At 44.3% G+C, this 13,375-nt stretch overlaps 1 protein-coding gene across 5 annotated transcripts in view; it reads right to left on the reverse strand.

Moving 5' to 3' along the window:
• VGLL4 (vestigial like family member 4) overlaps positions 1–13,375 on the reverse strand; it is a 159,591-nt gene that overhangs the window by 16,114 nt on the left and 130,102 nt on the right. For all 5 annotated transcript variants that reach the window (XM_039482101.1, XM_039482099.1, XM_039482100.1 and 2 more), the window contains one exon: positions 3,836–4,061. In XM_039482101.1, the coding sequence (XP_039338035.1) occupies positions 3,836–4,061 (226 nt within the window). The remainder of the gene's footprint in view (positions 1–3,835; positions 4,062–13,375) is intronic.

Genomic DNA, 13,375 nt, shown 5'->3' on the forward strand with positions numbered 1-13,375 from the left:
CCTTGAGTGCGAAGCTGACCAAGGTGAGCACCCCAGCCGAGAGATGAGGCGTCAGTCATCAGGGACACCGAGGGCTCAGGCGGATGGAACAGCATCCCTGCACACACTAGGGAGGGCGTCGACCACCAGTCGAGGGAGCATAGGATGCTCGGGGGGATCGTGACGATCATGTCTATGCTGTCTCTGCCCGGGTGGTACACCAAGGTGAGCCACGATTGGAGGGGACGGAGGTGTAGCCTGGCTTGTTTGGTCACGAACGTGCAGGCAGCCATGTGACCCAGGAGACCTAGGCAAGTGCGAGCCGAAGTTGTCGGGAAGTTCCGTAGACCTTGTATAATTGTTACTATCGCCTGAAACCGAGGCTGAGGTAAGCAGGCTCTGGCGAGATTGGAGTCCAGGATGGCCCCAATGAATTCTATTCTCTGTGTGGGAATCAGAGTGGATTTCTCTGTATTGATCATCAGGCCTAGACGCAGGAATAGGTCCTTGACGATGCCCACATGACAGGTGACTTGGGCCTCGGAGGTCCCTCGAATGAGCCAATCGTCTAGATACAGAAAAACGTGTATCCGACAGCGGCGGAGGGAGGCGGCGACTACAGCCATGCACTTTGTGAATACTCTTGGGGCTGTAGAGAGGCCAAACGGAAAGAACGTAAACTGGAAATGTTGACGGTTGGCCACAAACCGGAGGTACCTTCTGTGTGGAGGATAAATGGCGACGTGAAAATACGCGTCCTTCATATCGAGGGCGGCATACCAGTCTCCGGAATCCAAGGATGGGATGATGGTCCCCAGGGATACCATGCGGAACTTCAGCTTTATCATGAACTTGTTGAGTACTTGCAGGTCTAGGATAGGTCTGAGACCTCCCTTCGCCTTGGGGATTAGGAAATAGCGGGAGTAGAACCCCTTGCCCCTTTCGTCCTTTGGTACCTCCTCTATAGCTCCGATGGCGAGGAGCGTCCGCACATCTTGCAAGAGGAATTGATTGTGAGAGGGGTCCCTGAAGAGGGACGAGGATGGAGGGCGAAATAAACGATCCGAGGTTAGATGGGACCACGCAGGGAGGAAAAAGGAGAGGCGGTTGTAAAAGGGAGGGAACGGATCCTGAGTAATAACTGGTACGCCGTCCTCGGGCGTGCCTTCAAAAGTTTGGCTTTGGCCCCGCTGGTGGGTTGGCGGGACTCTGATTTTGGCCCTCTTGGGGTCCTGACTGTCGCCTACGACCGCCTCGGCCACGCCTTCTGCCAAAGTTCTGTCTTTGTCTAGGCGGAGGATAAGGGCGGTGAGGCTGGGGACGGAAAGGCCGGCGCTGAGTCACCGGCCTGTGCATGCCGAGAGAGCGCATAATGACCCTGTTGTCCTTTAGGCTTTGTAGCCTAGGGTCAGTCTTTTCAGAAAACAGGCCTCTACCGTCAAAGGGCAAGTCCTGTATGGTATGCTGTAGCTCCAGCGGGAGGCCTGACACCTGAAGCCATGAAATGCGAGACCACGATCAGAAACGGTGCTGCTCTACGGTGCCGACAGAGGGTAGTCAGATCAAGGCAGGCTTGCCCATCGACTGTATGACCCGCACCGGCGGTGCCAGGGGTTGAGGCAGTGCAGACTCTGTCATTGCGATCAGCTCCCTCACTGTGGAAAATGTCTCCGGCGTGGAGGGAATAGTGAGCTCAACCACGGCTCTCGCCGGGGAGCCTTCAGGCACTGGACTCGACGGCCCTTGCGGGACCGGAATCGACATTGCCGACGTTGTCGGTGCCATGGCAGGTGTCGGTGCCGGGCGGTCTGACCTAGTCGAGTGCTCTGGCTGCGGTGCAGGTGTCACGGAAGCAGCCGGGGAGAGGCTCTTTACCCTCGGGGAGAGGAAGCGGTGCCAAACAGACATCGGTGCCGAGAGGCCTTAGCGGTGCCGAGGAACTGCTTCTGCTTGTAGACTGTCCAGCGCTCGGTGCCAAGGGGTAAGAGCTGCCTCCATCAGGAGCTGCTTGAGACGAAAGTCCCGCTCCTTTTTGGTCCTCGGCTTAAAGGCCTTGCAAATACGGCACTTATCTGCGAGGTGAGATTCCCCGAGGCACTTAAGACAGGAGTCGTGGGGATCTCCCGTTGGCATCGGCTTGTGACAGGCCAAGCATGGTTTGAAACCCAGTGAACCGGGCATGGGCCCCGGCACCGGGTGCGGGGAAGGGGATAATCCCCAAACCCCTCTTAACTATATACACTAACTAGTTGTAGTTAATTTTATTAGTTCATAACATATAGAAATTTTAACTATATACACAAGAATTAACGAGATAACTACGAGTAGCTAGGGAAGTGGAGATCAGCTAAGCCGCGCTCCACTGTTCCAATGACCGACACGGGAGGTAAGAAGGAACTGAAGGGCCGTTGGGTCGGCAGGGGTATATATTCGGCGCCACTCTAGGGGGCGACCCAGCCGACCCACCGAGTGTTGCTAGGGTAAAAATCTTCCGACGAGCATGCACATGGTGTGCGCACACCTAATTGGAATCGATATGAGCAAGCACTCGAAGAAGAACTGTAGTGCTCAGTCTACAAAAGGGAGAAGGGAAAATGAACTGGTGGGGAAAAGCCACTGCACCAACCATAAAATATTAGCTGGTCATCCAGCCAAAAGATTATTTGCAAGTTGTAGTGGAAATTTTCCCCACTAAAAGATTCATCCACATATATGGATTTACTCTTTGCAACAAATCATGATAGGGGAGCAAGGAATGGCTGGATACATGTGCCAGCTTATGTTCCCATGCTGCAGCTAGCCACAACTCACTAAGGTACAACTTTTAATAAGTCATTGGCTGAACTAGATAGAGGCTGTTAATTCCCACTCATGAGAAGGACTGTGGTGTTGGGGTGAAAGTGGCTTTGACACATAAAAGAGAAGAATTATTATGTAACATGTATGAAAACCCACCTCTCTTCACAATGCAGGGATTCTTTAAAAGAAGATGTTGCTCCCAAGATGGCATGCTTGTACGAGTGTGTGCCACTGCATGACCTACCTGCTTCATGCCTTCTCCTTTATGTGGCATGGGTTGGAAAGTGAAGCCATTATGGAGGAGCAAGAGACATCTCCAATACAGTTAGGGAACACTATCAGACAGTGGCACAACATACTATGTACAGAGAAGATGGCGTCATTAGTTCCACACACAAACCTTTTCACACTGACTAAATCTGTTCAATGACTTTCTGCATTTAGGGTGGGGCTTTAATTCAGTGATGAGAAGAGCCTTTCAGCGATCTGTATCTCATTGGGTTACAGAGTTGTAGGTTATTACAGCCTCTTCCTCTTCTTTTCATGTTTCTTTCCTTTCCTTCCCCTCTTCAGTATACTCACAGCAGAGAGACTTTCAAAGGCATATAGGCATCCTCAAAGAGAGCTGAGTGCCTTTAGTGCTTTTGAGTTGATCAGTTTTATCTGAGGCTATTAGGAGCCCCCAAACTATTATCTGAACAGAGTGAATCAGATCTCTCAATAAGTTTGCATCTCTAATTCAAACACGTGCACTTACAAGCTTATCAAAACATAAAATATTTGGGTGAGTGTAAGAGAGTTTAGGAAAGCTATTTGCATTCAAACAGCCAGCCATTTCTCTCATGAAACACACTGAATCTTAACAAAATTAACTGTGAAATTAAAAAAAAAAAAAACCCCACAACTAACCATGTTTTGCCTGAACAGTATTATCGCTTATGAATTACCTATTGTAATTCATAACGTACTCTGCTTATGTCTGGGAAGTCATCAATGTGTGTACAGCAAGGTTTCCTACAACAACCCAGAGAGTCTTATCAATCTAGAAGACAAGTACCTGCTGCCGTTCCACAGACGTCAGCGCAGGCGTGATGCTGCTGACTGTTCGTGTTGCATCCATGCTGGTTTTGGTCAGTGCTAGAGGTTGATCCATGGTCAAGCTTGGGATTGAGGCATACATGTGATTGGCATGAAGGCTCATTGTTGGGGCAGCAGCCCGTTCTATTGGACTGCGACTCCTGTCTCTGTGCTCCTTTCGATAATCCCCATTGGCAGTCTTGTTTCTAGCAGTTTAAAAAGAAAACGGCAGTCAATTATTTTGTTACCACCATTTCATAAAACCACATCACATAACTCTGGGGAAGTGCCCTGCACTCCTATGCAGCTGAAATGACATTTGCAAGACAGAGGCCTTTCCAAAAACATGTGATGCTCAATTCTTCGCAATAAGGTATAAAATAGATCAACCCATCCCCTATCCATCCCACCATCTCCTGTAAAACACACACTTATTAAAAAGAGTGATTTATGCTTTCAAGCTCTGTCAGGAGATAGTGTCACATCTTCCCCTAGATTTCTTCATACTTATTTAATGCTTTAAGAATTGAGCCATATTCTGGATACAGATCATACTTTAGGGCCAGAAACCTCCCAATTTAGAATCCTATAAAGTCTACTCTACCTTCCTCTCCCCCTCCCCACCCTCATAGCAATAGCTTTCCTTAAGCAATGCTGAAGTGTATGGGAAGAACATCTATCAATCTAAGGCAGCGATTCCCAAACTTGTTCCGCCGCTTGTGCAGGGAAAGCCCCTGGCGGGCCGGGACGGTTTGTGTACCTGCCATGTCCGCAGGTTCGGCCGATCGTGGCTCCCAGTGGCCACAGATTGATGCTTCAGGCCAATGGCAGCTGCTGGAAGCAGCGGCCAGTACGTCCCTCGGCCCACGCTGCTTCCGGCAGCTCCCATTGGCCTGGAGCAGCGAACCGCAGCCACCGGGAGCCGCTATCAGCCGAAACTGCGGACACGGCAGGTACACAAACTGGCCCAGCCCGCCAGGGGCTTTCCCTGCACAAGCGGCAGAATAAGTTTGGGAACCACTGATCTAAGGTTATGGCTACATTTATGTTTGTAGCTACATGCAGCAGCAAAAGGCTGCAGCAGCTCCCCATAAGCAGCTTCTCTGCAGCAAGGAAAGGCTCTGGCAGGGTGGAACTGACAGAGCCTTTCCCCACTACCTTTCTCTGCCAGGACACTACACTGCTAAAAACAATAGCCGACACTGGGGCACTGGTTGAATGTGTAGAGAGCCATGTACGGTATATATATCCTGGGGATTCAGGCATGTAGGGCACTTTACTTGCCTAAGCACTGCCTCGCCATCCACACTGCAATCTATACCTGTGCTAGCTGGGGTATGCAGTGTTAGTACTCTACATGCTGCCATTAGGGCGACCTAATGAACATCAGAAGTAACTCCACTGAAAGCAGTGGGATTGTTGAAACATGGAACATTTAAAGAGCAGAATCCATTGTTTATTTCTGTCTCAAATGGTTGTATTTTCTTTCACCAGGTTTCTTTAATTAGCAAGAGCACTTCCCATAGAAGATTAATTACAACCAACTGGTGAATTGTCTCAACAGATTCACTCACATAATTAAGACTTCGACATTTATTGCACTTTAAAAATAAATTATTTTGTATATTCTTTTGCTTAATAGATGTATATTTGCTGTTCATCGGGGGAAGCTGCTAAACAGACAAACCATTCAAAAGGGAACTAATATGAGAGAGAGAGAATTGCGCTTTCAACTTGATGAATTACGACATGCAGTAGGACATAATCACACATCCACATAAGCATTTGTTTGATTGGCATTCTGGAAAAATCAGCATTTTAAAGGTTAAATTTTTATCAAAAGCCCCCTACTATGGTTCTGGCACATCAATTTCATACCAGGGATGAAAGACAGAGTTAGAAGAGAAAAGTGGCTTTATGAAAAGGCAGGAGAAAAACATAGAGCAAGAGCAGACTTTATGGAACAAGGCTGCCAACTTTTCCACATGGATACTTATTAAATAAATCCATTTAAAAGCTTCGTCTTACCCCATCATAACAAAATAACACACAAGAGAGACTTTGCAGAAATGCTGGTATGACTGGAGGGTTGGGGCTGTGAGGGGTGGGGAAGGAGAGAAAACAGCTTTTTCCATAATGGTGAGATTATGCCAAAATCAAGATGACAACAATGCTATTCAATACTGAAACAACTGACCAGTACAAGAAGCTACTTCACCTTCTAGAGGTCGGGTACTGTTAGTGCTATCAGGAAAAGGGAAGCTAACAACTGAGAAACTGAACGTTAAAATCCAACATAACTGTAAACAGATGCAAATAAGGAATACTGAGACCCGCTAACAGCAATTTAACCATCCTTCTTACCAGGGCCGGCTCTAGGTTTTTTGCCGCCCCAAGCAAAATAAAATCTGGCTGCCCCCACCCCAGGGCTCCCCCACGTCGCCCCTTGCTGACCCAGCCCTGGGCTCCCCCCCCCCAGACCCCCAGTTCTGGGCCTCCCCCTTCCCGCACCCCCCTGCCGCCCCACCCCTGGGCTCTCCCCCCCCACCCCAGGCCTGGGATCTCACACACCCTGTGCTGCACCAGCTCTGGGCACTCCCCTTCCCCCCCACCCCATCCCTGGGGTCTTCCTTCCCCTCCCCCACCTGCACCTGGGTCACTGGTGACTTGCTCCCAGGGCGAGTCATTCAGCAGGAATTTTGGATGTGCACAGAACACAGACAGGATTGGTTCCCATATGGTTACAGAACTGCAGTAAAGTGCAACAATTTTCAGCTTGTGTGATTGGAGGATATCTGGATGCATATTATAAGACTGTCCTCCATGAATGAGGAAATGTCAAGGTGCCTTTATTATTCTTTTGTTCCACTCTTTGTTTCTATGGGGAATTTGCCAATGCAATATCACTGTCTTCCTTTTAAACAACTTAAAAAAAAAAAAGGCAATGGCTGTTGAAAATAGCAATTCCAGTCCTAAAAACCACTGGGAAGCATTTCTTGCTCAATTTTATCCTACTTTTTCTACAGCAAGTTACAGTGGATCAGTATATTTGATTTGGGAGAAATGAAGTAACAGCTGCCCAAATTGAGCTTGAGCACTCCTGAATTTTGAGGTGTTCAAATCTGGAAGGCAGGTGCTAGATTCCCTTTCTGAATATTAGCTAAATCTGGAAAGGAAAAGTCAATTTCTGCTTCCATGGCTCAGAAGTGGAAATCCTCCTACGTGCCTGGTACTGTATCTAAAGCTGCCCAGGTCCAGAGCCTCCCCTCCCTTACTTTTCATTTTAAATTCTAGTGGGATCCACGTACCTCCCTTGCTAGGCTTCAGATAGAGAGGGGCACTGTCCATTTAGTCCACCCAATTCCTTCTTTGGGGGCTGCAAGGTGAGGTCACACCAATATCCCTAAGCCAGTCTGGGGATGTCTTCTGAAGGGGATATCTGGGCCAAAGCCTTCTACTCCTTGGGCACATTTGTTACCCATTCACAGTGCCACCCCACTCTAGCCCTGAGCTCAAGCTGCAGCATGAGGTTTCACTTACCATACTCCCCCCCCTCCTGTTGATCGTGGCCAAGGGAATGCTGGGAAATGTAGTTCTTTCCCTGCTCCAGGGCTGGTTCTATAGGCAAGGAGCTAACCAAGGAACTACAGCTCCCAGGGCCCCCTGTTGGTTCTCAGCTCTCAGGCTCGATCCCTGCTAACTGCCGCCCCTGCAAATGAGCTGCCCCAAGCAGCTGCTTGCTTTGCTGGTGCCTAGAGCTGCCCCTGCTTCTTACACAAAATCTAATAGAAATAAAAATGCAAAGTTTATGTGAGTGTAACATAATTTAGTTACCTTTACTTAACTTACCCCTCTACCTGTTTTTATATAGTTTTTTTAATATTTTAGTTTTATAGCGGTATTTAATAACTCTGCTTTGATGCCTACTTCTCCGTATCATTCAGAATCAAAACTACACTTAGATTTACATTATTGTTCTAAACCATGGCTACCTTTTGTTCACGTGTGCGCCAGTAAAAAATGGCTGATTACTCTGCTGGATGAATATTTAACATATAACATTTAAAATATAGGCGGGACCAGGAGGTGGAGAAGAGAGCGAGAAGAGCAGGAGAAGGGTAATCAGCCACCTCTCAATCGACTGTAGCATCCATTCTGTGTTAAGAAATGAAAGATTTTTTTTCCTTCTAAACTTTCTGTATTTATACTGACCTAGGGTTACCAGATGTCCTGTTTTTATAGGGACAGTCCCATTTATTGGGACTTTTTCTTATATAGATGCCTATTACCCCTCCCCCACCCCATCCTGTTTTTTTTACAGTTGCTATCTAGTCACCCTAATACTGACCTAACTGTGATTGATGAAGCAGCTAGATATTGGCTCTAAGGCCTAGTTTTGTTGAAAAAGGCTGTTGTACTTTTTTCATGAAAGAATGGGATTCCTCGTGAGAATATGATTAGCGACTTCAGCACCAATTCTTCATTCCATTCGGACACAGTGGAAAGGAGCAACCGGTTACTGCTGCCGTTATAACCAGACATTTAAGAGATCTCACTATATAAAGCAGTACACAACACACTGGGAAATGTATTCTTACAGGTTTGTGCTTGTGTGCTTTGCTCTATGACTTTGCCAGCCTAGTAACATGTCAATACACAAGACACAGTCTGCAATATCAGCATTCTAAAGAAAGACGTTTCGGATTGCATTATACTGAGCTAATGACTGGTGCGAGTAGAGACTGGATGGAAAGCACAGCAGTTTCTATATTTAAAGTACAGTAAACTACTCTTAAAATACAGTACTGAAAATGACCACTGAGTGCACAACACAAACAAGCTACAATCTTTCCTTCCGTCTGAAAAGTGTAAAACACTGAACCTTATAGGAAGGTTTAGTGAGGTTTTTTTGTTAAAAAAAATAAAATAAAAAAAGTCAACGTAATGAGTTAAACCTGGACAACAGCAATGAAATGGTCTGGTCAATAAATCATTAAATTAAATTACACTCTTAAAAACAGATTAAGTCTATATACAAATTATGAACTAAACTCTAATTGCCTTGCTCACATAAAATAGTCCCTTTGAACCACAAGAATACATTTAAGCCAGTGAAATTACTTATTTGATCAATGTAAATAGAATTTGGCCCTACATTATTTTCAAATTTAAGAAAAATATCTAATGATAGATGCCAACAGAGAGGGATAATTTTTCCTGCTGCAGCACAATACCATCCACAGCTGCAAACCAGAAAGGCTACACTTGGGTGTATGATCCCAACTAAAGCCTATATGGTTTAGTACAGTTTAAAGTATTAGCATTGCTTGGTACAAAACCAAATTCTTCCTGCTGATAAATTCAGATTTTCACTGGCTGAAGAGAATACAGTATTATATCCCTCAGATTTTATTGGTCTGTGTAATGAAGACACATCAATTCTCAAAGGCAAAAGTCTCTTCACCACAAAGAGCTGTTTCTGCTGGGAAAACGGAATTGTAGGGTCACAGTTTTGCCCAATGTTTGGGATTTTGATGCCAGAATATTGCATTTGCTGATCAAAATGGCAAAGCTTGACCAGTTATAGGAAACGCTAAAATGTGAGGTTTTTCCATATATTTACATGTGACTCAAATAGCATACATATTTCTATTCATTTTATATACAGCTTAAATGCAAACACACACGTAACGTATATAATTTCCTGTCTGTATGTTTCTATAGAACTTTATATCCATTTATATAGGATTCCAACAGAAAAACTGAGCCAGAGGTGGTGGGCCATAGGCTGTAGACTTGGAGGTAAGTATGTAGTGGAAAATACCACTCCAAGTGAGGAAAGGTAGCAAAACCAAGGTGGCATTATCCCTCCCTATGATGAGGTTTGGGGGAGAAATAGGAAAGGTGGGGATGGAATTGGGAGCATCCGCTATATGTGGATAACAACCCTACACTATTTCCATAGGAAATTCCTGTGGGAGTTAAATTCTGCTCCTTTAAGTGTCTGCACTGCTCCACTCCTTCTACCCCTCTTGGGCAGAGAGGTAATGCACAGCCATAAATGGTGAGAAATTGGTAGATAGCATGGCTCCAGAATGAGCCTTGCTGTCAAGCAGGATTTATGAGGGATGGGGAACTATGAGGAGCAAGAAACAGCAGCACAGAGACTGGGCCTGAGAATATTGGGCTATCCAGACAGAGGAAAGCCATGTCTCATGCCCCTCTGTGTACCCACAACCCCTTCTCACACTGTGAAGATGATCCCCTCTGGGCAGGGGATACTTTGGCCCATTGTATTTAAAAATCCTTTTCTTAAGTAATTCACATGAAAATCTATCCAGCACTGACAACAATAAGAAATGTTTGGTACTTCTAGTTTTACAGAGGAAATTCACCATTTTTGTTCGAGCCGAGCACAGATCTTTACAGTACCACCCAGACTAGTACACAGGGTACAGTATACTTCCATTTCAGTACACCCAGGATTAAGATTAATACTAAATTCTTCACTTCACTTCTCTTCTCAACTCCTTTTTCCACAGGATCAGAGGTGCCCATGATTCTTCGCCACTCCTTCTAGTCCATGATTTGGGTTCATAGGTCGTGGACTTCCAGTCTAAGTCTTTCCGGCATATCCTTGGTCCTCCATGTCCGTTCTTGCTGTCTTCTTCCGCCCACTTTGTTGGTCATTCTTCTCCCATCCTTATCACACATCCAGCTCACCTCAAACGTGTGCTCACCAGCCTATCACTGAGAGTCCCAATTTCATCTCTCCCACTACCCAATTCCTTTTATGTGCACTATTTACTCTCTGCTTGTCTGCCATTCTACTTGATATATTATTTTCTACTACCTGAATCTTCTTTTCTTCCATCTCCTTAAGACCAACTGTTTCCAAACCATAGCGTAAGCAGGGACAAACACACACAGCATACACTTTTCTTTTCAGTTTGTTACTTAATTGCCAGTCCAACAGTCCTCTTGCCACCTTTTTCATTGCCACCCATGTTCAATTTCAGTTCTCCAGATCGCTCTCTGATGGCACTAAGAATACTTCGCAAGCAAACAAATTCATTCTTCTGATTCAGCTTCTTTCCTGAAACTTCAATCAACAGGTCTTCTACCACCTTCTCTACTTGCATAACTTCGGTTTTTGTGTATCTCTGCCTTTAAACCACGATCTTTAAAAACACAGATGCCCATTTTGATATATTTAGCAAATCCTCTTTTCAGCCATCAAGGCCAGATTGTGAGCATACATTTGTTTACTTTGCATCTCCACAGGCTCGGTTCTCCTACAAATTAACTCCGTAACTAAGATGAAGAGAAGTTGACTGAGCACACTGCCTTGTCACAATGCCACTGTCACCTCAGAACCCTCCGAAATTCCATGTATTGGTACCTACCACCTTAGCTCTCAAACCTTGATACAGTTCCTCAATCATCTCTACTTGTAGTCCCCTCCCATCCATCTTAATACTCCCATGGAACCTGCTTTTGCAAGATCAATTAATGTTACATAGAAGTTATGCCCTCCATTTATCATTCTATCAAACTTCTGTCTTATGGCAATTAGTAGTACTCCTTCACTTCCTAAAGCCATATTGTTCCTCTCCTATATTCTCCTCCTGCTTGAACCTCAACCTTGGCCTTCAAAACTCTCTCAAGGATTTTCAGAGGCTGACTTATCATGGTGATGCCCTGATAGGCATTTGGATTATTTGCACCACCCTTTCCCTTCTAAAGAAGCACAATCAATCCCATTCTCCAGTCAACGGGTATCCTAGCTTGATCTCAGCAAACACACAGTAATCTGTGAAACTGCTTTATTGCAATATCTCCAACTGCTTGATCTTATTAACAGTATCTTGTCTTTGGCAGCTGCCTTACCATTCTTCATTTTATTCAGTGCTCCTTCTATCTCCTCTATAGAGATCAGTACCCCCAAAACTGTCACTAGTGTTTGCACTCACAACTCTCTTGTTTAACAATCTTTGGAAATACTTTTTCTTTTTAGGTTTAGTCACTGCACAATTCCCATTCTTCACACAAAGATTTCTTCAGATCTTGATTATCACTAAGTTTTAGCAACTTTAAATTAAACCTATGGCCAAAAACAAACAAACAAAAACAAAAAAAACTATCTAACCATATAGATCTCTTAGATTCCACTGGTATGATGACTGTTCATATACTTGATCTGAATACAAGATTAGCTTAATTGATATTAGTACAGGGAAGGCATCAAACTCCTTCACATAACTATTATCTAATTTTAAATATACATATTTTGAAAAAATTGCATTGACAATGTATTTATGCAACTTAAAACACTTCCAGTTATGAGACTAGAAAGAAAACAGGCTTGTTATTCTCATTACTGGTAACTCAAAGTTGTTTCAAAATCTGGAAACTTAAATTTCACTTTATTTGTAAAGTTTAGTAGCACAGGCAGAAGCATCTTATACAGGAAATAGCTGTTTTGTTGTTGCTTACAAGCAATGTTTACACTAATAGTATGAAAATTATTCTAGTAACTTGCATGAAAACAGTATTCAATGAATATTGTGTTTATTTCTTTTGATTTTTTTTATTTATTTATTTTTTTTACTCCCATTTAAATTATGTTTTGGAAAACTGCTCTATTCTTGTTTAGATATTTTATGCTCTGGCCAAAGGGGCCATCAGAATTGCTTCAATGTCTGAAGATAATTGTATTTCACCAAAATGAAGTAGTTCTGTATATCTAGACTACTTAAACTAGAAAGGAGATGCATCTTCAGAGGTCAAACATTAAGCCAGAAAAATATTAGAGGTAATTGCTGGCTACCTTTGAAAGCTAAAGATTTGTAATACATAGTCTATGAATGACACTATTTAATTGACCAAGGACAAAATCCCTCAGTGTCTCCAAGCCTCTCCAGCCCTTCCAAAATCATTATGGGGCAAATCCTCAGCTGGTATCAGTGGAGCATCACTGACTACAATGGAGCAACTCTGATTTACCCAAGCTGAGAATCTTCCCCTGCTGTGTGTAAATTTCAGTGACAGAATGGGTTGTTTCATCGTTAAAAGAGCACCCTCACCCTGAAACCTTCTAGCTGCTTTCCGGTATAATTTTACTAAAATTATACATTGCTCAAATCTTCACTCCTTTTTCCCAGTGCTTAAAAACAGACATTGTTTTCCATGTTTCTCCCCAGTGAATCATAACCAAGGCTCCAGTGCTTACCAAGCATCATGTGCTTAGATGGATGTCATACCAAAACCACACACATCCTGACTGTTAGATGAAAGTCTGCTTCAATTTGGTTCTAAATAATGTTTGCTAATTTAAAGCAATGTTTCAGTCCTGTGCGTTAAGCAGTTCAAAGGTAGTTACCCCACATTGTTCTCAACGATTTTTGAGTTGTATAACCTTTAAACGCTGCTGCTCTGTGTACTGGCACAGAACTGTGGTAATTCACACCCATCCTAGGAGGAAAAGACTAACTCTGCCAACTGTTTAAGGAAAAGGGAA

Source organism: Mauremys reevesii, linkage group 7, assembly GCF_016161935.1.
Source record: "Mauremys reevesii isolate NIE-2019 linkage group 7, ASM1616193v1, whole genome shotgun sequence".
In the NCBI taxonomy this organism is placed as follows: Eukaryota; Metazoa; Chordata; order Testudines; family Geoemydidae; genus Mauremys; species Mauremys reevesii.